Raw genomic sequence first — 24,225 nt, 5'->3', positions numbered from 1 at the left:
ATACCAACTACAGCTGTGGATTAGAGGATTGAACAGCAATTGGTATGATTAGTTCTATGTAATTGAGAACAGAATTATTTACTACATCTGAATATTCCAAGGACAGTCACTGAAGGCTTTGTGCTGTGTTGGACAGTCTCCTTTTATTAGCCAAATCCAACTTTTGGAATATTGTTCTTCTTCTACCTGAGCTAATTATATGGAAATTTTTCTGTGAAAACAAAAACAACAAAATAAACTTGACCTGAATTGGGACCCTGTGATTTCTTCACAGTATTTCATGTACGAGTAATAACAGTGGTGCCATTTCTGTTTCTGGCATACTATGGCTCTCTCTGGATATGTTTATTTCTTGCAAATATTGTTACTTGCAATGATTTTCTCTTTTAATCTGTAGCTGCTTTCTTTGTTAGTAGATGTTAGTTGATATTTGAGCTTTCAAAATGTGCCTTTCCAGCCCAATGCTACTGGTGAACAGAAGACAAAACCAACACAGAACAGTGTTCGAGCACTGAGGGGTCTAGGCTTGTCTCCAGATTTGGTGAGTCAATTTTATTTAATTTTATTTATTATATATAAATATATTTTATATATATGTAAATAATATATATATAATATATATAAATATATATATTTATTATATAAAAATATATATAATAAATATATATATAATATAATATATTTATTATTTGGTGAGTCAATTTTATTTATGGGTCATCTAGAAATGTCCTGGCATAACCTGTGTTCATAGAACAAGCCGTAGTCTCTCAGGAGATACTTCTATAAAAAATGCAAAATATGTGCTGCATAGCTCCATTAAAGCCACAGGAAATCATATTACTCAAAATCACTCTAAGCTAACTTAATTCAACTAATTTCTTGTAATATCTTGGGACTGTAGCTATGTTCTTTTTAAGGCATCTTTTTACAAAAATAGTTCTTCACTGCTAAAAGTAATTGAAATCTCAGTTCACTTTGTAGGAAGACCTAGAATGTTTCTGTCTTCTAACATTCAGAATTTTTTTAATGCATTATTAAGAAGAAGCAATGTGTATATCCTCAAAACAGAAAAATGATTCTTAAGAAGATAGTCACAGAACTAAATTTTGTGTTCTTCTTTCTGGGGTTTTTTTTTTTTTTGAGTTCTTGCATTTTACATTTATGAATGAGTGTGTTTTTAACTAAAAACGAATGGATTTGTAAACAGGATATGTGAAAGATGTGTTTGGTGTCAGATGGTTGTGACATGGTAATTGTAACCAGCTTGTGGAAGGAGAGACCTTTATTAATGTAATGCTGTACTGTATTCCAAGTTTCGGGGCCCAATTTCCAAAATCCCTCTTGAAGTGCTAATTGCATAGGGAAAGTTGCAAGTGCTTTTTCAAGGCCTTTAAGGCCTGACTTCTCCCTCCCCTCCAAAAAACAATTTTTAAAAAAAAAGCCTGCTAAGTGGGTGTGTATAATAAAAGGAGAATAGACAAACATAGTCACTGTGTTGCATCTTGGGTCCTTGCACAGGCCAGTTCTGGGACTGCCAGGAGCACAGTATCATTTTTGGCTTTTGACTGCTGCTGTTGACACCTGAAGCAGGGACAGATCTCACTCGAGGTGCAGCCTCTGGGCGCCCTCATAAAGGTCCTTGAGCTCTGCTTCAGGACAATATTTAAATCCTTGCTGCCAGGGCAGCACATGGGGCAGCTCCTACAGCAGCAGCCAGGAAAGCTTCCTTGGTGAGCTGTGCTGCCAAGCTGAGCCTGGCTCATTCTGTTCTGTGGGGTGTTGTGAGTGCCAAATGAACACGCTGGAGCTGCAGAGATCATGTGCTCTGATGCAGCACTTTGAGTATGTGCTTGTCAGTGCTGCCTGGTTGGATTCAGTTGTTCCTCGTCTTCTGTGTGTTACGTTCCTTTGTGGTGCATCTCTGCCACTGTTACTGTAGTTTTGTTATTTTCATGCTGATTGTGATGTTTTTGATTTCTGTGTCTGCATTAACTTTAAATTTGTCTCCACAAGATGGATGATAGATTTCAAAGTGGGTTTAGTCATGTGCTCATACTATCAAGGTTTATGAATGACACCTTCAGCTTCAAACTGTACAAAATTTTTAAGTATGACTTGTGCTTAAGTGAATAGGATGTACGAATTGTTTCCTAATTACATTTTGATTTGAATGTGTGCTAATTTTCCCATATACTTAGCATTTTTCTTCTGTTTCTGGAATTACTTGTGAGGGTAGGGTAAGTTAATTAGACTCCATCAGTAGCAGTGTAGTAAAGCTGCATTAACAAGGTGATCAAAGGTCAGCTGCAAGTTTCTGAACAAAAGGGCTTAATGCGTTAAGTAGTTGAATTTGCTAGAGGGATGGGGAAAGTAATGAACTAATCTTGTAACAGGATCATCCTACTTTCTGTTATACTTTCAGGTTTCAAATTAACTTAAGGGAGTAGACTGAGTAATCAATAGGTGCTTTGATAGAGCAGTCCTGCATTTTGATTTAGTTGCCTGGAGGTACATAGTGTAAAAAATGACCCCTTCCAAGAAACACCAAAACATATAATTACTTTCTTCGTTGGTTGAAAATTATCAGTATTTTCTAAAATTACTGGGGTTTAAATGTATCAGCAAAATACTAGCAGAATAATTGCACCAGTAAAAACTCCATACAATTATGAATTAGTTTTCTCTTCTTTGGCTTCCTTTTTGTCATGATGTGTAAAGATGCTGAAATACTTATCATGTAAGCTAAGTATTATTGCTTTCAATTTAAATCTGATCCCAATATGATTACAGTATTCCTTTTGATTCATCATATTAGTACTTACAGAGCTGCTAGACTTGAGGCAAAGAGTATTACAACAGTAGCTGCAAGAAAGGAGAACACGAGGAAGCAGTATGACAGAGAATGTCAGTGAAAGATGAATGAAAATGGGTCCGTATGGGCAAGTGACTGATGTACTTCTGCCTGGCTAGGTAGATATTTATGAGCTATGATATATCATAGAGCTCCAAAAGAGGGGAAAGAGTAGAAAAAGGCACATTTGTTTGTGCTCTGCTTCCAAAGGAGATTACTTTCTCTGTGAAGTATTGAGGATGTTCTATTGGTTTGCCTAGTAAATATTTGAAGTTTTTCCTTCTGTTACGACAGATAGTCTGCAGAAGTGCAAAACCTATAGAGATGGCCGTGAAGGAGAAGATTTCCATGTTTTGTCATGTGGAGCCTGAGCAGGTCTGTACTTCAATACTACATGTGGGAAAGTATACAAATATTTCTGTGCATTTCTGTTTTCAGACTGCTTCATAACTATGTAATTGTTGTTATAATTCTTGTCTTGCTATTATGGATGTTACAGCATTTTCAAAATATCTGGAGTATCTATGTTAAGTTTTATGTCAAACCGTCATTTATGATTTAAATGCATATTGTGTAAAAGCTAATAAAAGGAATAGATTTTGAGTGCATGGTTAGTTGTTATACATAGCATGAAACTGCATAGTTTTCACAACTGTGGTTGGTTATTGCCCATAAATCATCTCAGGTGATCATAATGGATGAACAAAGTGTGGTTAAAGCTAACTGATTTGCTTATGTCTGCAGATGGTCACAGTCACATGGGCACTCTTACTGTGATAACATGTAGTAGGCTATTTATGCCCTTAAGCATGCATCCAATGTGTAGGTAGATGTCCTTTTGTAATTCATGTGTGATTTTTTCCCTTAATAATTCACAGTTAATTGCTATTCAAATATTAATTTTGATTAGTTGACTGCTCTTTAATAGTTTTGCAAGTGAGAGCATTTTGCTCTTCAATATAATGAGTAATACTAAAGGTAGGACAGATGCAAGTGGTTATGTGGCATTTCAAATTGAATGGGCACATAGGGAGGCATGGGGCAGCACGCACATGTTCAAAGTTATGTGATGAACAGAAGCAGCTCAAGGGTAACAGAGCGAGTGTCCTCTACTGCTCATATCTGTCAGGGAAGAGAACACTTGTGCTCAGGATTCTGAGCTCTGTGATCTCAGGTAAGCCAAGCACAATCACCTTAATTGCTGGCAGCTTGGATGCAGTTTATAAATGTGTTCTTAACAAAAAGGTCCTTAAATGGGCTGTACTCAGTAATTACATAGCCTACTTCACTAACAAAATATATTTAGGAGATTTTATCACAATGAAATTGGGTCTGTTTTGTTAGATTTAATTTGTTTTCTTGCTTTCATGGTTAATAACTGTTCAAGTTTGTGAGGGGGGAGGAAGTGCTAGCAAGCATGAGTGCTTGTGGGGCCAGATGTTTGCATTGAAACTGATGCATTGATAGGCTTGACAAGCCTGTATGATGTTATGAAAGAGAAATAAAACACATTTTTGCCTTTCGAGTAACTTTGTTCTTGTAGATTTAATGGAGCCTAGAATATTAGCTGTGCTGTCTGGCTCATTCAGAAAGAAGGTATTTAGAAATCAGAATGTGTGTAGAATAAAAAAATGCATGTAATATCCAAAAATAGAACGAACGTTTCCTATGAAAAATTTACGTAAGTTTTTTATGTTCTGCTTTTTTTCCTCAGGTGATATTTATTCATGATGTTTCTTCTACTTACCGAGTACCAATCCTATTGGAGGAGCAAGGCATCATTAAGTATTTTAAACAGAGGCTAAATTTACCTATTGATGACCAGCCAAGCGATCTTCTAATGAAGTGGAAGAAAATGGCTTGCAGGTATTCTACATCCTGCTGCCTTCTCTAGAAGTGCTTTAATTTAGTTTTTAGCTACTATGAAGTCACCAAACTGGACAGGGGATAGTGCTGATCAACACATGTGAATGGCCTGGGCTTAAAACCATTGGCAGTTCAGAAATCTTAGGAGATGTTTTGTTGAGTTAAAGAAAAAGCAAACACTGTTAAAATGGTTTTCTTTGGTGAAATTTGGTGTAGTAACTGAAGAACTTGTTTTTGTCAGATACGAAAGGTTGCTGAAGGTGTGTTCCATAGCTCTCGTTGGCAAGTACACAAAACTAAGTGACTGCTATGCATCTGTTTTCAAAGCTCTGGAACACTCTGCGCTGGCAATTAATTACAAACTGGATTTAATGGTGAGGATATTTCTGGTTTCTGCTTTCAAGGATACTTTGAATCTACTATTGTATCACTCTTTGGTAACCTACTAGTTCCCATTGTGTGAAGCAGTTTTAATTCATGTGAAAATTAGAAAATGGATCATGCAGATAAATAGACTGGCCAAGCATCTAATTTTTAAAAAGACATGTTTACAGGTTTAATTATTTTATTTGTAACTAAACTTATCTGAAAGGAACACTGAAGTTACCCAAAACTGGATCTGATGAAAAAGCAGACTTTGTCTGCAAATTTGTATTTACTATCAAAGTTAGATTTCACTTGTTTTCATGACACATGGTTTTATGGTAAACTTGTCAATCCTGGGTTAACAGTTGGATTCAATGATCTTAGAGATCCTTTCCAGTCTAATTACTCTATGACTAGAGAAGGGCAAATGTACCAATCTTAAAATAGCGCAAAAATTAGGATTTGGGGAAGTGGCAGGTGGTCAGCCTTTCCTTGTTCCCTAAAAGATTAGTACCAAATACTCCAAAAAGTTGTTTCTTTGTGCATGAAAAAACAAGAAAGTGGGAACAGCCAGAATTGATTCCTGGAGATTTTTAGAGCCTGACTGGAAATGACCCTAAGCAGCCTGCTCTAATTTGACTTGCTTTGAGCAGGGAGGGGGGCTTGAGACTTCCCAAGGTCCTTTCTGAGCTATTGTGTCACTGTAGTGTGTTGTACTGACAGCTGCAGAGTGGGAAATTTTTATGATATGAAAAATAGCTTTGCTTATAGCAAAAAAGGTGAAAGGTGCCCTGTCTGCAAATGCATGGCAAGCTTCATGTGCAGCTGGTCTTAAGTTTGGTGGGGCTTCTGCATTAACAAGCATGAGAACTGATGGTTGCTGAGCTCCAGTGCAGTGTTGAAATGTTAACAGACACAACTCCCACTGTACTTACCTGCGTGTCCAAACCTCATTTTAGTGTTTATGCCCAAAGGCTCTCAGTATAATCCCTTGCTCTGAAGGAACTGCTTAATCTGAATGATGAAATGTTGATACTTCTTGAACTGATAAATATGCTTTCTCAGTATGTTTGGCAAAGAAAATACAATTAACTCCAACTGTCATTAGTTTCTCTTTCCAACCTTGCAGTATCATATTGTCCTTTTATCCTGTAATATCCTTCTAGTATAGAATAGCAACATTCAAAAGTAGTTATTTTTCTGTTGTATTTTTGATGCCTTCTGGAATGTGGAAAAAGTAGAAAATATTTGCTAGAAAGCAGTCCTGTCTGGGAAACTTTCAGCAATCTCCTTGTCAGTTGCATTTCTCTGCACACAGGTGAGTTCTGCCATTTCAGATGATGTAATTTTTATAGAGGATGGACTCTACATCAGGATGTGGTTAATTATGTTAATCTGAGAAAAAGACTGGCAAAACCCAGAATCAGACTCTGGTCTTTTGTGTCCCCAGTGCAGTGCATTATCCCCTCACTTCACTCTAGGGGTGCCTCAGGAGCTGTGCTTTTTAATGGCACTGGGGATTCTAATGCAGTATTTCTAGTAGGGCATAGATAATGAGTTTGTCTCTCTTTCTCCCAAAGAGGCCTCAGGAACTCCTTTCTCACAGAAAATACAGATTTTTCCAGTCTCATAATAAGATGGGATAAGCTGTGGCACCCAAAAGCCAGGAAAGAAACGTCCTGGCCACATCCCATTGGGGTAACAGGATAAGTTAGGTCAGCGCCACTCCTTGTTTGGCCCTGGTTGCCATAGGAAGATAACCTGGGTTCACAGTTACAAAGCATTCTAGTAAGTCTGCCTGCCTGGAGGGTGCCAGACAGAGCTGAAGGCAGGCAGAACTCCTAAGGTATGTGCAAAGAAAGGGGCACAGCTTGCTGCAATTAGAGCAAACACTCGGTCTTAAAAGCAAATACTGGGTCTTCAGTGAAGTCGTTACAGCTTTATTGGCCAATTCACTTGAAACTCTTAATAATTTCTCTTAATGCTTGATTATATACTGTCTGCTGCTCTTTCTGTGGAAGAAGAAACCATTTCATTGCGTATTTTTCTTTTGTTAGTACATAGATTCAACAGAACTTGAACGTTCTACGGAAGCAGAGAACTCAGTGAAATATCACCAGGCATGGCACAAACTATGCAAAGCAGAGTAAGTGACGTTGGGCATTCTGTATCCCAGGTGCAGACCATGATATTTCTTTCATGTGATGAAAATGCTTCAATAAATCAAATAATTTCTCAATGCATCCAAACTTCTATTACTTACACTAAAGGATAGATTTCATGGTTGGTGACAAGCTTCAGCAAATTAAAGTATCAACCCATATCCTCAAACTCTGCCTAATATCGTTGGAAAAGTAGTTTTTAGTTTGTTGGTTAAGGATTTTGGGGGTTTTTGTTGTTGTTTTGCTTTTTGAGATATCTGGACTTTCTTTACAGTGCAGGTCAGTTGACAAAGGTTTTGTTGTCAACGTTCAGCATATTGAGAGGTGCTTGTAAATGCTAGTGACGCTCTGCAAATGTCTCTGTTAAGAATCATTGCCAGGATTTCAATTTGTATTTTTAAAGGGATGTTGTTTCTTGGGTAGATGCATTCAGTTTTTTTGGTATTAGAAGATCTAAACTTTGGGTGTTAAGATTCTAAGTAGTGAATATGTAGCTAGTTTATTTGAGCAGTATTTATTTAAGCAGCGGGAATTTTACTGTGAAGTGTGGTATTGGTCAGATGAGAATCAGGGTGGGTAGATGAAACAAATCTCCAAATTTAGAGTTAATTTTGTATTCTGAGTGGTCATATAAAACATGCCTTTCATGCATTTTGCCTGCTTAGTTATAATCTCAAAAGCCTTCAAGTTGTATGGATTACTCTGCTGGCTTTATTCTACATGTTGGTTCTTTTATATATGGCTGTCATTACAGTGGCATTCTGGTCCCAGGAGGTTTTGGAATTAGGGGAACAGAAGGCAAACTCCAAGCTATCTCCTGGGCAAGAACAAAGAAAAAACCTTTTCTTGGTAAGATCATTAGTGTGAGAAATGACTGTGTTTAGGAGATGTATAGCAAACTAATTGATTTGATAAAAAAGCCCCCCAAATCCCCACATTAGGGAGGGATCCTGTCTTTGGGAAGTGTGTGTGCTGTTGTGACTATCTGCCATGTAAAGAATCCCCAAGATCATAGTTGTGTACCATGTCTGCTGTTTAAGGAAGGAAAAAAGACAATCCCTACTGCAAAGGTTTAATTTGCTACGTACAAAAATGGAGAGTCTTTGCTTCTCATTGTAATTAAATCAGTATCATTCCCTTTATTAAACAGTGTGCAGAAATCACAGGTATCTTTGGACCACTTTTGCTATATTAAGTGATTTTTTTTTTTTATTTACTGGTTTATGTTATGGGAAAGTCTAAAGGCGTCATCTGGCCTATAAGCTAAGTGCTGTTTGTGTAAGTGCTGCTGAGGCTTTGCTTCCTACTCCACATTTCTTACTTATTTTTAAGTGTCTGAGTAGTTGCCAAAGCAAAGTTTGAATCTGGATATACCCAGGCTTTCAGCTTCTGTTTGTCTTTGCAGTAATTATTGGTAAAATAGATGAGAGGAAAAAAATACCTTTGAAAGGGCTTAAAGCACATAATTGTATCACATGTATTTATAGTGTGCCAAGTTTGAAGTGTGAGTTTTACATTGAGCAGCCACTTTTGGTTTAACTTTTTGTAAGTCTGTGTATATGCAATGAATACCAAGATTTCAAAGCAGTCAAGTTTAAGACAGAACAGCAAGTACTTAGTCCTACTCTTTGTCCTGGTAAGTTCTGGAGTTTTTGTTTTCTCTTCTAGGAGTTTGCCTGGGAATGCAGTTAGCAGTTGTGGAATTTGCAAGAAACTGTTTGAACTGGGAAGGTGAGCTTAGTATGCTAGTGTGGATATGATTTATTTAGAAGAATTTTTATTCTCTATGTGAAATGTATGTCTATTATTAGAACCATTTACAGATCCTGTGGTTGTTAGATACTTAGCTCTTGCAGCAAGATGATTTTCAGCTAAGTACCCTGTGCTACCTCTCTGTGCAAGGGAGTAAGAACTCTTTGTTATGCAGTTTGCTTGAAACCTGCTTCTTGATCTAAAGAGTGTAGAAGAAAGTGTGCTTAGAGTTACCTCTGTAGTCTCTTTCTGAAGTGGGCAGGCGGTGAGGAGTAAAATGTGAGAAGTGGTTTTCTCACTTGCCTTCATTTCCCAGAGTAGCCAAACAAGAGCAATTGCAGTAGTAGTATGAAGAGATTTAACTTATCAATGAATTTCTAATAGTAAGAGCTGAGAGGAAAGTGTTTTGTAAAGCAGGAAAGGGAACGTATGTGTCTGAGGTCATATGCTTCCTGTGGTCGCTTCAAACGTGGCGCAGGATGCGTTTCAGCACATGACATTGTAACATAGATGTGGACAAGCCTTGAAATGCCACAGAGCTGTTATGAGTTTGTAGTGCATGTAGAGCAAATGTACTGTGTTTACTTTGAACTTCTATTCCAGATGCAAATTCTACAGAATTTGACCCAGACACAAAAAACCCCGTTGTAAGTACTGTTTTTTTCCTGCATGTGTTTTGTGAGCATACATCTTTGTTAAAAAGGGAGTTACCTCTGTGTTAGTTAAAATCTATCTATATTTTTATGTGGTAGGACATGAGGTGGTATCTCATGGTGCCAGTCCTTACTCAATATTATTTAAAAAGGTATTTTCTTTTGATAGTCTCTTGCTATTGTTTGTTTGCTTCTGTGAATTGCCTTAGCTTTATTGTTGTTATTTTTCTAATAGTTTCCTTGTCTGTAAACTCATGCTGGGAGTAGACAATAATGATTAGGTTGTCTTTACTAGGGAATAAAATATAAAAGGGAACTGAAAAGCGTAGCACAAAGCTATTACCAAAATAAAAATTGATATGACAAGATAAGGATTAAATGGAATGGGTTAAAAAAAATCTTATATTTCCTTTACATATATAGTGTAAATAACCACTACACCCCTCCTCCCCATGCATCTTATTTTTTGACAAAAATTTCAATGCCCCAGATATGGCAGGGCTCTCTGCATCATAGGCTGATGGTAGGATTTTAGAGTGGATTTCGTCACACTATTAATGTAGTAAAACTTAAAGGTGATCAGTGAAAGAGGGTTTTTAAGAAGATGAACAGAAATAAATATGAGAAATAAAGCAATTATCTTGGTGTGAGACGTAAACATCTGCTCTAGAGACAAATTAGGTGGGTTGCTCACAGTGACCTACTATTTCTGTATGAATTTCCTTCAAAAGAATTTTGTTGGGATTTGCAAGTAAAACATACTTTTTTTCATGTCTGCTTAGTCTGAAATTTGCAAATAGGAGGGTTTTCAGAGCGTTTGCCCTGTCTGTCAAAGTTGCTTGTTTGCACAGAAAAGAGAATCTAGTCTGAACTTTTGAAGGTAAATTAAAGACCTTCAGAGTTTCAATGTGAGACTTGCTGCTAAAACTTGGTGGAGTTTGGAGAAATCCTCAGGTGTGTGAAGGTAAACTTTGCTTTTGGCATCAAATCTGTGGCCTTGCCATAGTTAGAGCTTTCTTCCTTCCTCCTTGAATGTGTACAAACATGTACTCTTTCACTGCAGGGGTCAATTTCATAACAGCAATATGTTGTAAAATGTGGAAGATGTTGAAAGCTTACTGTAAAATTCTAGGTTGTAAGAAGAGACAAAATAGAAAACTGATTCTGGGGCATCCTTGTTTCTAGAGCATTTTGAGTGCCAGTTTTATTTAACTGTGTTTGGGTGATTCGCAGTTTGCATTCAAGGGCAAGTAAGGTAGATATGTTAAAGAGAAAATTATGTGGACATAAAGTTAAGAAAATAATGGAGTGAAAGTATGTGTTGTAGAAGAGTAAAACATTGTTTACAATGGAAGTGTCATCATTGCAGTATGTATAATGGATATTCTGTTTTTCTGAGCTACAGTAAGGTTCTGAAATTGGTTATCGACAGTCATATTTCAGCATCTTAATCTGATCTTTGACACCTCAGTTCTGGACAAGAAACAGATGTAAATCATTCCAAGTGGGAGATTTGCACTACCAGTAATTAGAGCTGCTAAATAATCTGCCTTAGCAGAGTCCATCTTGTGCGAAAGCTGTTTGGATATTCTATATAATCAATAAAAACAGTTGGGAGAGAAGCAGATTACTGAAGCTTGTGAGCTACTAAACTGATGTAGATGTTTCATTATCCAAGAAAGTTAATTGGAATATATCAGCATTGATAATATCTTGTGATGCCACTGTGTGCTAACTTAGGACTGAAGCAGTGTACTTTTCTTTTGGTTTCCCCTCCTTTGGAAACTGAAGAGGGAGCAGAAAGGTACTGGTGAGGCAGTAGTTACATTCCCTTTTATTTTTTAAAAAGAGACAAAACTTGAAACGTATTTTGGCAGGGGAACTGAGGAGCATCATAAACTATGCAGCTGCTTACATTGCTTCTTAATTTGCTAAGCATTCAGGTACTCAGAACTGTACTACTGAAGTTGATCTTTTCCTCTAAAGGGCTTAGAAAATATTTCAGTCTCCTTTGTTTTCCTTTGTTGTCTGCATCTATGGAAATTTGAACCTTTTTGTTGCAAATAAAAACTACAAGTTATGAAGTACTCATGTAACTCAGTATTACACAGAATCACAGAATCATTTAGATAGGAAAAGACCTCCAAGATCATTAAGTCCAACCTTAAACCAAATACGACCTTGTTGACTAGACCATCGCCCTAAGTACCACGTACAGTCATGTCTTGAACACCTCCAGAGAGGATGGCCCCACCATGTCCCTGGGCAGCCCATTCCAATGCTTAACAACCCTTTCAATGAATAAATTATTCCCGATTTCCAACCTGAACCTCCCGTGGCACAGCTTGAGGCCATTTCCTCTCATCCTGTCACTGGCTGCCTGAGAGAAGAGCCCGATCCCGTCTGGCTACAACATCCTGTCAGGCACTTGTGGGAGAGTGATAAGGTCACCCCTGAGCCTCCTTTTCTCCAGGATAAGCACCAGCTCCCTCAGCAGCTCCACATCAGACTTGTGCTCCAGACCCTTCATCAGCTCTGTTGCCCTTTTCTGGACATGCTGCAGCACCTCAGTGTCCTTTTCCCCAGGGCAGCTTTCCAGCCACTCTTTCCCAAGCCTGGAGTGTTGCCCTAGATCGGTAGGGAAGATGAGGGAAGTACGTGAGCTCTGAGCACAGCCCAAGTTCTTGTTCTCATCCTGGTTGGTTATTTGCAGGTGATGTTCCCATTATGTATTTTTAAGCTTTCTGCTTTGCTTTCTAGCCTTTTTAAAATTTTTAGTATTCTTTGCAGGAGAGGATGGCTGTTCAGAAAAGTAATGCATTTGCTTGAGCATAGAGCTTGGTATGAATTTTCTCATGCAAATGGTAATTTCAAAAAGAGCTCCTTTAAAAGGGAAACTGTATAGTCTGAACTGCTAGTGAAGTGGATTCGCTGGATGGATGAAGAGTTATTTGTTTTGTTCCATTTCCCTCATCTTCCTCTACTATTAAACTTGTTTTTTTTTTTTTTTTAATGATCCTTTTAATTATGTTCTTTTTCAATTTTTTTGCAACTGCATCTAGTACTGTTCTGAAATAAAAAAAGACTCTTCCTGGAAATAATTTTCCTTTTTTTTTTTCTTTGATTAAAAAACTAATTTTAATTTTGACTGTTGTTCTTCATGACCACCTTGTATAGGATCATGAACCTGGACTTAACTGCACTGGGTAAAATAACTGCATTTTCTGTATGTTCAAGAAATTGTGCAGAAGTATATTTTGCCAGTAGGTGACACTCTTAAAACATGTTAGTTTCCTGGTGCCCATGTTTCTTATTCAGGGTGTCAGTAACCTGATTGAATTCCAAAATTTCTAAGGTTGTCTAAGAGATGAAAAGGTATGTATGTCTCACACATGCAAAAGCACCTCTTAAAATTCTGTTACTGTACTTAGGTGTGTGTGTAAAGTCCCTAGTGGAGCTTAGTTAACATAATGTGCATGTAGTGTATTTAATTTTGAAATCATAGCATATTCTTAATTTAGAGTATTTTCATAAACCAGAAAAAAAGTAATAAATATGATTTTCTTTCTTCCAAGAAATAATACATTTCATGAATTAAAGGGCTTTTGTAAAAGAATGGCCTGGGAGCATGTTAGGACATTCATAGCATGTTTAAAGATCATATTTTTAGGGCTTCTATTCATGCATCACTGGTGTGGAGTACTATATTTCTCATTTAATGGGGGAGAAATTCAGGGTTAGGAACCACAGTAGTATGGGATATTGAATGCACTTGACAGGCTTTGTAATTAAGCTGAGTCTTTAAGTCCTTAAGTAACTCTGAGATCTAAGTGATTTATCAAGATAATGGATGATGTTGGTGTTAAAATTCAGTCCAAAATTCGTTATCTAGTAGGATTAGTGCCTAATCCACTGATTACTTGTCTTCAAAATGTCTGTTATTCATATTTCTCTTTCACTAATTTCTTCTTGAAGTAAATAATAATGCCCATGAATCACGTGTGTGAAAACACATCTGTTACAGGCATCATGCAATGAAAAGGTTAAGACTGCACCAAATAAAGCTAATGAATTTTAACTACAACAACAGTTTATAAATAAATACTCGTGTTCCCATTTACAGAGTCATAACAAAAAAAGTACATACTTAGGTAAATATAATTTAAAATGAGCATCTAATGTTGCAGTTATCATACTTGGCCTTGTTACATTGCTATTGAAGATAAGTACTTCATTTTCTAAAAATCTGAACTGCTTGTTGTATGAAGTGTCATCTTTTGTGAATGATGAAACTGAACTGGGAGGACAATTGAATAGTATACACTAGGAAACACTCCTGAAATGGAATGCTGCACCTTTCTTACTGTGTTTTTTAGAAACTGTGTGCTTTGAATTTCTCTAGAGGTCCAAGTAATAGCCCAGGTGAAGCAGGATTTGTTAAATAACGTCTCAAATGTAGTGTGAAATAGAAACAGTAGTTCTGAGCTAGTTGGAAGGCATTTCATCTGGAATATGTGGCTGGTGACTGTGGAGGAAACACAATACAGACATACTGTGTTATCTGTTAAATCTTTATTCCATATGCTTCAAAATAATAACAAATCTGTGGGTTTAGATGTACACACAATGTAAACAAATGCCAGGCTCTTCTTCAAAGCAGTGATACTCGTTCTTGCAGATGCCTCACTGTCCTGTGCTAGTTATCCTTTTTACAATCATCATAAACTCATGAAAGCTGACAGATCCATCCTTATTTTTGTCCAACGATTTAATTATGTTATCAAGTGAGAATTGATCCTGTTTTTATGGGAAGAGAATTAAAAAAAAGAAAGAATGAAATAATTAGATCTCCATGAGCATTTTTCTATGAAGAGTGTTGCCAAGAAGTGACTCAGTCAATAACAGTGTTACTTGAAGGTGTTACTGGTGGTGTTGTGTTTACTAGTTTGACTGGTTAAACTAGTAGGACAGTGTCTGCTATTGCCTGCCAAAAATGTTAACAAAGATAAATAACCATTTGAGAAATATGAAGTGTTACTCAGATGGGTTACTTCAGTCTTCTGGGTAAATTTGGAATATGGGAAACAGAGCAGGTGAAATAGCTGCAGCAGGTACATAATCACCAGTAAAAATTAATATGCATGCCACCTAATCCTTTGTTAGGTATTAAATTGGGCCCTGCATGCACTATTTGAAAAACATACTGCTACTGTCTTTATGCTTTGGGCCAGGATCTGAGGGTCTCTTTCCCTCCCTTTCCCCCCTCTTTAGTAGGAATACTGTATTCACTGTTGAAAAAAATCTTGCTGATGTATTAAATCTAGTTTAGATTAGTAGCTTCTTTTATTTGTTGTGTCTGGTAAGAGTGCATGTAGCACTTATGTATGCAGTGAATATTCTGATAACAACCCTGATCAGGCTAATTAAATAATATCAACCAAATCTGGAGTTATAATTTAAATTCTTAAAATGTTTTCTTTTTTTCATACCATGAATCTCTGCATGTTTTGTAACATCCTGTTATGTTTTGATATTGATTTATTATGGTGCCATAAATGTCTGCAAACAGACTGGTTGCTTGAAAATGTCTGAGGTCCAGATAGAAAACATCAGTATTGCTTTTTCTGAACAGTTCCATTTCCACATATCTGGGAAAATGGGTATGATGCTGAATTGTCTTCAGCTAACACAAAAAGCATTATTTTTCTGAATTTGCCATCACATTTCTATTAATTTTCGGCAGTTAATTTCTAAGCTGTCTTTTAAGGGAAAGAAAAAACCCTTTGTGTTTTATTACAGTTTTTTGGGGAGTCTGTTGTTAATAAGCCATTTCACATTAATTGAAATGACTAAATTGGATTATTGTAGTTCTCAAAATACGTATTTTTCTATGGGAGTGCCACTTATTTCAGATCTTCAGCAAAAATTGCTTTTGTGAGATATCCAAACCACAGTATTTAGAGATTTGTCTAGCAAAAGAATCTAAATTGAGTCCTAATGCAGTTCAGGAAAGATTTGGCAGAGGATATATTTAAAATCAGAACATATATTTTTTTTCAAGCTAAAGGAAGTGAGTATTTCTCTCTCTAGCTTGGTGGCATCTCATTACTTGGCATCATTCTGGAATGGCAAAACTTTTTTTATTTTGTGATGGTGGTAATTTAACCTAGATAGAAATTGGCTGAGGTCTCTTGCTTTTAAATGTGTTCTACTGTTTTACTTGATTTATAGATATTTTTCCTATATATTTTATAGATTCAAGATTAGTTAATTAGACTGAAATGAAAAATACTTTATAAGATTCAGCTACAATATTTCAGGTGAAATTTGGCTTGCATTAAAAAAAACACCAAAAAACCAAACCCAAACAGAACAGCTTCTTAGATTTTTTCCATTTTGTTTCATAGGACTTTGTTAAAACTCTGTGCTCAAATATCTGTTTGGAGCTACTGTTCATCACTGTAAATGAAGTTTTATAAGCCAAACCTTATTTAAGAATTAGGGATTTAGTGAAACCATTTGGGCACAGTAATCTGCCCTGAACATCATTGCCTGTGTTTCCTTTTTCTATGCATTTCATGGAAGCACAGTGAATACAGTGAGAGCAAAACTTACCTTCAGGTACTGTGCAAACTGATTCTGAAGGAGATTCTTCAGCCCATCAATGGACAGTGCACTGGTGCTGCCCTCCTGTAAAGCATACTGGGTAAAATACTTCAGAAGGTTTTCGTTGAGTAGATGTTCCATGTTTTCTCAGATATTGTCTTGAAGAATAACTGCAAACAAAGCAGACAATAACAATCAGAATTTGAAATATATCTGACACTCTTTCCATTGTTTAGGTAACCGTTTAATGAATAATACTTAACCTAGATGAAAAGAGTTGGGGTTTTTCTTCTGTAAAATTGATCAACTTTCCCAAGAAAGGAAATGATCTAAGTTAGGTTTAAGGATTTGAAAGACCCAATATATTTAGGTTATGCTTACCTCACTCAGAGTCCGGAGCTTTCAGATGTATCCAGCAGTGAGAGTCTCAGACTGGGGCAACCTTTATAGTTGCTTGCATGCTCCACCCTAATTATGAAACTAGCATGTGTCATTGAGTCAGTGCACTAGTTATTGTGTTTTCAGTAGTCAAAGGAATTGGATACTTTAGCAGTAGAAATGAGTAATATTTTTTTTATCTCTGAAATGTGTCATCTTCCTCCACTGTACTTGATGTATATTTACTTGGTCTTTATAGGTGATGCTGGAGAGGTTTTCTTGCTTGAATTTGTGTATTCTTCACTTCAAGATGAACTACACTCAAAGAGTTGTGAAGAAGACTCCTATGGGGATATGTATAGCATTTGTTATTACAGTGGCCTTTTGGAAAATTGCAAATATAAGGGGTTTTTTAAAAATATCCAGATATGTAAATAAAATATTAAGAAGCTACTCACTCTTTGTATGAGTAGATAATCACACTTACCCAGATTTTGTACTATTTCTTAGCACTGGAAAGAGATGAATTTCCTCTGGAATAAAATTCTGGTTGCTAGTGTTAAGAATCAAAATATTCCATGATGTTAATGGAAAAAACCAGAAGCGTTCTAAATGAGAGAGTTGAATGTAAGGTTCAGAAAAACAGTCCCTTCTCAGGAACACCTTTATAACTGAGTATTGTGTTCTGCAGGTTCTGAATGTGCCATTCCAAATGCTCCAGTGGTTTTATCATGTTCCATTGATTCTCTGTGGAACATCCTGGAGTTGATAATCAGCCTGTGGTTGATGCTTCATGACCCAACACTGTTAATTTTGCAACTACTGCGTGGCTGGCTCTGGCTGTGGTTTCTCCTTGTGGTTTGTAATCTGCCTGCTGTCTGTTGTAATTTTTTTTATGGTTGGCTCCAGACCCACTGACTAGATTTTTCACCCTGTTCATCACTTCTTGAGAATCAGTTGTCATTGCATCACTTACACCTCTAAACCAAGAGCTTTGTGGGTCTGTAGGAGATGGATAGGCTAGAAGGGTTGTTTTTGGAACTGCAGGTGCATGGATGTAGGATTCCATAATAGTAAGAGTCTTCCTGAGAAGACCAGGCAAACTTTGGTAGATGAATTACATAGATACCTTGCATTAGCTGCCCATTTGAATGTACTTGTACTGACTTCCAAGTGTCAGAAGAGTATTAGAAGAGTCCCTAGAGATCATATAATTAATGCTTTCCTTTTACCTGGAGTGGGATCACCAATATTTGTGCTGGATGTCTGCTGAACTTAAGTACCTTAAATAATGGGGAATCCACAACCTCCTTATCTGGTCTATTCCTTGTGGGTTTTTTATTTCCACAAGCCTTGCTGCACTTAAGCCCTTTGATTCTCCTTGTCTCCACAGATAGGCAGAACAGACCTATCATCTTCCTTCTTAAAATGGCCTTTGACATCAGCAAAATTCCCTGTCCTCCTTTTTTTTTGATTCAGAAATCCTTGCTGGTTTGGGCTTCCTTTGTGAGTTCTGCTGCTTAGATCTGGTAATTTCTTCCTGACTTTATTCCGTTGGTTCCTATTCTGCCTGAGATGCCATGTCCAAAGTTGTACCACTCGTTTACCACTCTGGGTGCTGATGGTGTTGCAGATTTAAATAGTTCAGAGGCATTTGGTTGATAAGAACAATCTCTATGTTGTTTTACACAGAGGTGTCCAGCTACAGGTTTTTAACAGTGGAAGACTTTGTCAAGTTTCTTGACACTTAATTTCAAGATTGTGGAGAGAACAAATACACTGATTTCATATTCGTTGCAAAAGCTTGGCATTAGCTTGAGGTTCGCAGAACTGAGGCAAGGCATCCCCCAGTATCTGTCCAGTCCTGTTGAGGGACAAAGCTGGAAATACACTTTCTCCAGTGTTTGCTTTTTGGCTCTAGAGAAATTCAGGAGCTTCTGCTGTCTATACTTGCAGAACCTCTCCTGCTGCTGTGGGATATGGGAGTAGCAGTGCAAGCAGGTGTGGGACTCATGGCCTGGAATACATTGTATGGGTTAGGGTGAGTCCCATACATCAAACTGGGGCATGAACTCTGTGGTCATTCATGACAATAAGATAACCGTAAGTCCTTTTGTCTTCTTTTTCTTTCTGCCGACAAAATGAAAAAGAAATATCTGTCTCTTTCTCCTTTCATCCTCTTTTCCACCTTTGGTAGGTGGTGAAATTTTAGTAGTACTGCATGACCAGGTGATCTGCTAATTCCTCCTTGCAGCTCCTGTCTTGTAGCCTCACCATCCTTACTGCTTTATCCCTTTTGGAAGCAGTGCTGGCAAGCTGGTGTGCCTGCTCTGTATTGTTGACATTACAGTATTTGCAAGATTTGTTTTAAGTATTCAAATGACTTCTCTTTGTACCTAAGGCACCTCCCTGAGTATAAAATGTAGTAGTAAGATGCTTAGTAGTATGGAAAAGCTGCATTTCGAGGGATCACAACTCGGGAAATTCAGCACATTAGCCTTGTTAATTTGCTAAGGGTTGATTAAAGAACACCACCTAATTGCAAAATAGCGTAACCGGTTTGACTGAAACATCTTCCCATGAAAGTGAGAGACTAGCGTCTGGAAATTTGGGTGATTTCCTCAAGAGTTGTGTGCGAAATCTGGGGATGAATCCAATATCCTCAAATCAGCTTTATTCACAAGGCACTGTAATCTATGAGGCTATTTGAGTGAAAGACTGGTGGAACTGGGATTTAGAGTTTGATCTCCTGACTCTTTGTTCTCTTCATTATCACTTAGCCTGCAGTGCCCTCCTCCAATAGTTTGTGGCATCTCTGAACTCTGTATTGGAATCAGCCACAGAACTCAGTTTGACAGGCCCCAGTACATTGTCTTTTCCAGAAGACCTCTTTGTAGGACTTAAGTGCTGTTCTGAAATACGTCCGTCTTACGCAGCACAGCCCAGCAATGGCAGAATGATATCCAGGTGTAAGGAATTCTGGTTGCTCACTAAGAATTTGAACAAAAGTAGAGGAAGATAGTATGTTACTGTTGCTGCTGTTAGATGATGTGTGACTAGCAGACAGCAGCATTTATCTGTGCTAAAGAACAGCACTTGGAGCTTTTAAGTCTGTGCAAGCTGACTTCCAGCATAGAAGCAGCAATCCAGTTTTGGTTACAGTGCCTTGCTGCTCTTTCTCGCTTGTATGAAAATATATTATTCCTGCATGTATGAAAATATATCATTCCATGACATAATTCAATTGGGTTTGCCCTGGGCTAGAGAAGTCGTATTAGTAAGCACAGTATCCTTTTGGAATTGACATTTTTATTTTAGTTTAGACACAAAGCCATTAGCAAAAAGAGGACTAAGTGGGTGGTGTCTTCTAAGTTTGTTTAGGGATGCACATCACATGTCCCTGTGATGGTTGTGTGTAATTTTCTTTCAGTGATAGTGTGTGCAGATTCAGTATTCACTCAAAACTGGCCACTGATGAGTATTTCTCTAGTAAACTGGTTTGTTGGCATATTTGGAGTAAACAATTCCAGTCACATTGGAGACTTAAGAGAACACAAGCTGCAAGGATGACTGAAGTTTGGGCAACACCACTAGTGGTAGGAGGGGTGAAGTTTATGGCATCACAGTCATGTGCATTTAACGATAGATTAAATGGGATGGTAATTCAGGTGCTGTCTCTTTTGCCCTTGTCACATCCTTCCTGCCACCACTGATGGCTGAATGTTATGTGGATCTGTGCTTGTTGTTTACCTTAACGTGCTGGACTATAAATTGGGTTGGTCTGCAAGTGGTTTTCTATGCCATTCATTGACACTGTTGGAAGGGACAGGGCACTGTCCACAGGGGTGGGGCCGTCACCTGAGGGCAGCAACTATCTCACATTATCTTGTTTAATCCCCTGGTGATGGGTTAACGCCCTAACCCTCCAGTATTTTTCCACCTTCTTTGGTATATTTTATTGTAGCAGCACCAGGCTTACTCGTATGTGACCCCAGCAGCTTTAAAGCTAGTTGAGGAATCTCTGTGAGGTTTATGTTACAGCCTGGCCACTGTACTGAAATACCTGCTGTCAAGGTGAAGTTTGCTGTAATGGAGAACATACCTTTGTGGATGCTGAGCACTTGAAAGAGCAGGAAGCAGCTTTGTGCTTAGTGTTCACTTATTTCTACTTACGTAGTGCTTGTGCATCATCTCAAGCTTGCAGACATCCATCGCTAGATCAAAGCCCTTTGTTGACTTAGCTTGTTTTCTGTAGTGGGAGAAAGATGATGGAACAATTAAAGTAAATTGGGTTGGATCAGGGACTCTGTGGAACATACGAGTCCTATCTGATTTGCAAAGAAATCTTGCACAGGTGTCAAGTAAGTTTGGTTCTTATTGAGTGAAAAAGCAGAGCAGAATTTGTATAGAACTAGGGCTAGTATAAACAATGTACATGTGTCTGTGCCTGTGTAAATTACCGATCCCCACGCTGCATCTGAAGTTAAATATGGGATGCACTGTACTGTAGATAATTTGCAAATAATGAAAACCATGGAGATGCAGATGTCTGCTACTATCACGGGATGTATTCATTTCAGCTCTAAGGGCTTTGGTGAGTTTTGCGGAGAATCAGTCCTGCAACTGCAGGCAGTCATCTTCAGACATTCTTGACCTGTCTGCAAAAAGGAAAAGGCTTTAAAGTTGGGATACTGAGAGCCAATCTAACACATGGGTAACTTTTTCAAGATGTGTGGTGGCTGGCAGATGTGGGAACTAGCTCTGTAGTGGAAATAGGGGAGTTGTGATAGAACTTCTCAGTGTTGTCAGTTGGTTCTTACTGTTAGTCTAGGAGGAGACAAAGGACTGACTGAGAGAAAAAGAATATCCAGTGAACAAACTTTCTGAAAAAGATGAAATAATTACGGGTGAGAAGTTCAGCAAACTGCACCACAGCCATTGTAGAGAACATGGCATTGCTTTGAGGGATGGAACTGTTAGATGGAAGTTGGGATGAGTTGTAAAATCCTTTATGTGTCACAGGTGATGCATTCCCTATGTTAAAATTGTCATTGTTTGTAAAACCTGTAGTGGCGACGTGTAAAAGGGTTGTCTCATCTCACAAATTAAACTTGAGCTATATGGGTTATCCTGACAAGAGTCTCTTGCAGACCCTCCCTTGTGACATACACCTAATGAGCTGTTGAAGGTGTCTCCCTAACCAGGACTGGGTGCGACTGCTACGGGGATGAATGATTTAATAAGATGCATTGTTTGTAGTCAGCTTTAAATTGGTGATGTGTTATTCATTGTAGCTATATGTGTCAGCTGTTGCTGCCATACATACACATCTGGCAGACTAATTTATTGCTGAAACTCCCTGTGAGGTAGGTATTCTATATTGCACAAGATAGTTTTGAGGGAGAATGTGTTTCAATAACAGATTTTATCCTTCCGTTTTGTGAACCTTGACTTGTGCAGCAGTGCAATATGGTTGTTACTGCCACAGCTGAAATTTACAGTTACGTAGTTGCTAAAACCCTAAACCTTTTTGTTCCATACTAAACTTGGATTTGTTTCTCGAAATTCTTTAGAGTGTTCAAAAATGTGTAAATCTCCATTCCGGCAAAACATACATGGATTTATGGAGGAGTGACTGTGGTTGAGTTTTCAGGTAGGGCAAAGTTAAGGTAATGCTGTACAAGAGGCACTAGTGAGTTTGTTATTTCTGGTGAGATTAGGTCTTTTCTCAGCTCTCCTTTGACACTGGAGATGCCTGGAGTCTCTAGATGTCACAGCTTTATCTGAAAACCTTTCTTCATCCTGAAGAAAGAATCGATGAGGAGAGTTGGAATCAAGTTTGTAATTCATTTTCAGAGCATGTTGTTGCTCTCAACAATGCAAACCTGATGGATTGTTTAAAAGAGGTCTAGAGGTGCATCTAATAAGGCACATGGGCACATAATTTAGGGATTACATGACACTGAGATGCCTCTTCTCAAAAGGGGAAATGTACTGCTAAGAAACTCCCCTGCCCAACATACTTTTTAGCTAGAAATAGTTATAATCTGTTTTCATGTGAATCCAGGACTACTGTCTGTTAATGTAATAATCCTACTAGTGAGTCAGAAATGTTGTATCTGGTTGTCTTGATCCTGGAAGGGTATAATCCATTTTGTATCCTTAGGATTTATTTAAAGTGATTTGACAGACAGGAATCTGATACCATTTGAGTTTGTGTAACTTTCTTGTAAAGCCTACAGTTTGAGATGATGGTATGGTGACATGATAGGATGCTCTTGATTTGCTTTGTGTGCATGTGGGAAAGATGGGGAATCCTGGATTCTGGGTTCTCTAAAACAATTTTGGCTTTTCTATTAAACAGCAGAAGCTAGGAGAATGAGTATTCTGGTGTTTTGACCCCATGGACCAGTGTGCACTCCTCTGTGGGTATAAACTGGGTAGGGACAGGGGGCTCTCAGCACATTTAACAATGTTCAAGCCCCTAGAAATCAGAGATTGAGGTCTTTTATCAGAGTTGTGCTGCAGTGACCCTTTAGTCCCTGTGACCCTGCTGGAGCTGTGCTGACTTTGCTGCTGAAGTGGAAGGGAATTACTGAGATAGTGCCACAACACTGAGCTAAAGGCGCTTGTGCTAGATAATGACCGCCTGCGTTCCTCTGCGAACAGGTACGTCTGGGAAAACAGCAGCAACCGTGAGAGGTGCCCTTAGGGAGAAAGAAATGGAGGTCATTTTTGGCTAGAAACATCTGAATCTCTGTTCAATTTCTTCACTTTTGGCGCTGTGTACCTGCATGGTCAGCCTTGCTGGCCTGATCAGACTCAGCAGCACAAAATGCAAAGGCAGGGGAATAAATAGGACAGTGGTAAGAACTGTGGAGCTCTCTCTTTGATTCAAAGAAAGAGGTACTTACATGCACCAGTAGAGCTCCAGAAGTTACTAATTCTCAGTCAGTAGTCTACAAGTAAGCCATGCCATGTAAAATCAGATTATTAGTGGTATTCTGGGGTATGTTTCATTACCAATGGGAAACATAACAAAAATGATGCTACAAACTAATGGCTTGACCTTTGGCATAGAAATCCCTCATCTATTAGCATTTTGATGTATCAATATCTAGATATAATAGATGTTTGCTAAATTACTTCCAAAGGAAAACTGTCAAAATTACCATTAATAACTTTCAGATCTCTCTGATAAGGGAATTTAGGACAATGGAAGCAAGAAGCTGCTAGAAAAGTCTCCCCCCCATCCTCTGTTTTGACCAAGTAAGAGTGGGATATGAGGGAAAATTGAAGAAATTAGAGGGACTAGTGAGGCTTATGAGAAGAGTAGCAGTTGTCTAACTAACAGTATAGAGCAATCAGTTTTCTAACTATTTTATAAGTGATTATGGCCTATTGAAAGAAATTAAGTTATTGCTACTTACAGTAATTGTAGTCAAGAAAGGATAATGCTTGTATACCTATCTTAATTTTAGATTTTCTAATTACCCAATTTGATTATTAAATCAAAATCAAATTATGCTAAGTTCAATAAGTAACAGCAGTAGCAGTTTGGAATTTCTCAGTTTACACAACTGCATCAAGT

At 37.9% G+C, this 24,225-nt stretch overlaps 1 protein-coding gene and 1 long non-coding RNA gene across 3 annotated transcripts in view; one reads left to right on the top strand and one right to left on the bottom strand.

Moving 5' to 3' along the window:
- The window catches only part of CTPS2 (CTP synthase 2), a 63,958-nt gene that overhangs the window by 6,754 nt on the left and 32,979 nt on the right, over nt 1-24,225 (top strand). For both annotated transcript variants that reach the window (XM_048286911.1, XM_048286917.1), the window contains exons 6-13: nt 458-541; nt 3,146-3,226; nt 4,566-4,717; nt 4,959-5,091; nt 7,141-7,229; nt 8,000-8,094; nt 8,914-8,976; nt 9,601-9,644. In XM_048286911.1, the coding sequence (XP_048142868.1) occupies nt 458-541; nt 3,146-3,226; nt 4,566-4,717; nt 4,959-5,091; nt 7,141-7,229; nt 8,000-8,094; nt 8,914-8,976; nt 9,601-9,644 (741 nt within the window). The remainder of the gene's footprint in view (nt 1-457; nt 542-3,145; nt 3,227-4,565; nt 4,718-4,958; nt 5,092-7,140; nt 7,230-7,999; nt 8,095-8,913; nt 8,977-9,600; nt 9,645-24,225) is intronic.
- On the bottom strand, nt 14,204-16,744 carry LOC125317230. The gene is made up of 3 exons (XR_007199982.1): nt 16,638-16,744; nt 16,266-16,426; nt 14,204-14,447 (listed from the first exon to the last, which is right to left on the bottom strand). It is a non-coding gene; the product is annotated as an uncharacterized LOC125317230 (long non-coding RNA).

This window comes from Corvus hawaiiensis, chromosome 2, assembly GCF_020740725.1.
Source record: "Corvus hawaiiensis isolate bCorHaw1 chromosome 2, bCorHaw1.pri.cur, whole genome shotgun sequence".
Lineage (NCBI taxonomy): Eukaryota > Metazoa > Chordata > Aves > Passeriformes > Corvidae > Corvus > Corvus hawaiiensis.
Note: the sequence above shows the minus strand (reverse complement) of the source record. Positions and strands in the feature narration are given on the sequence as shown.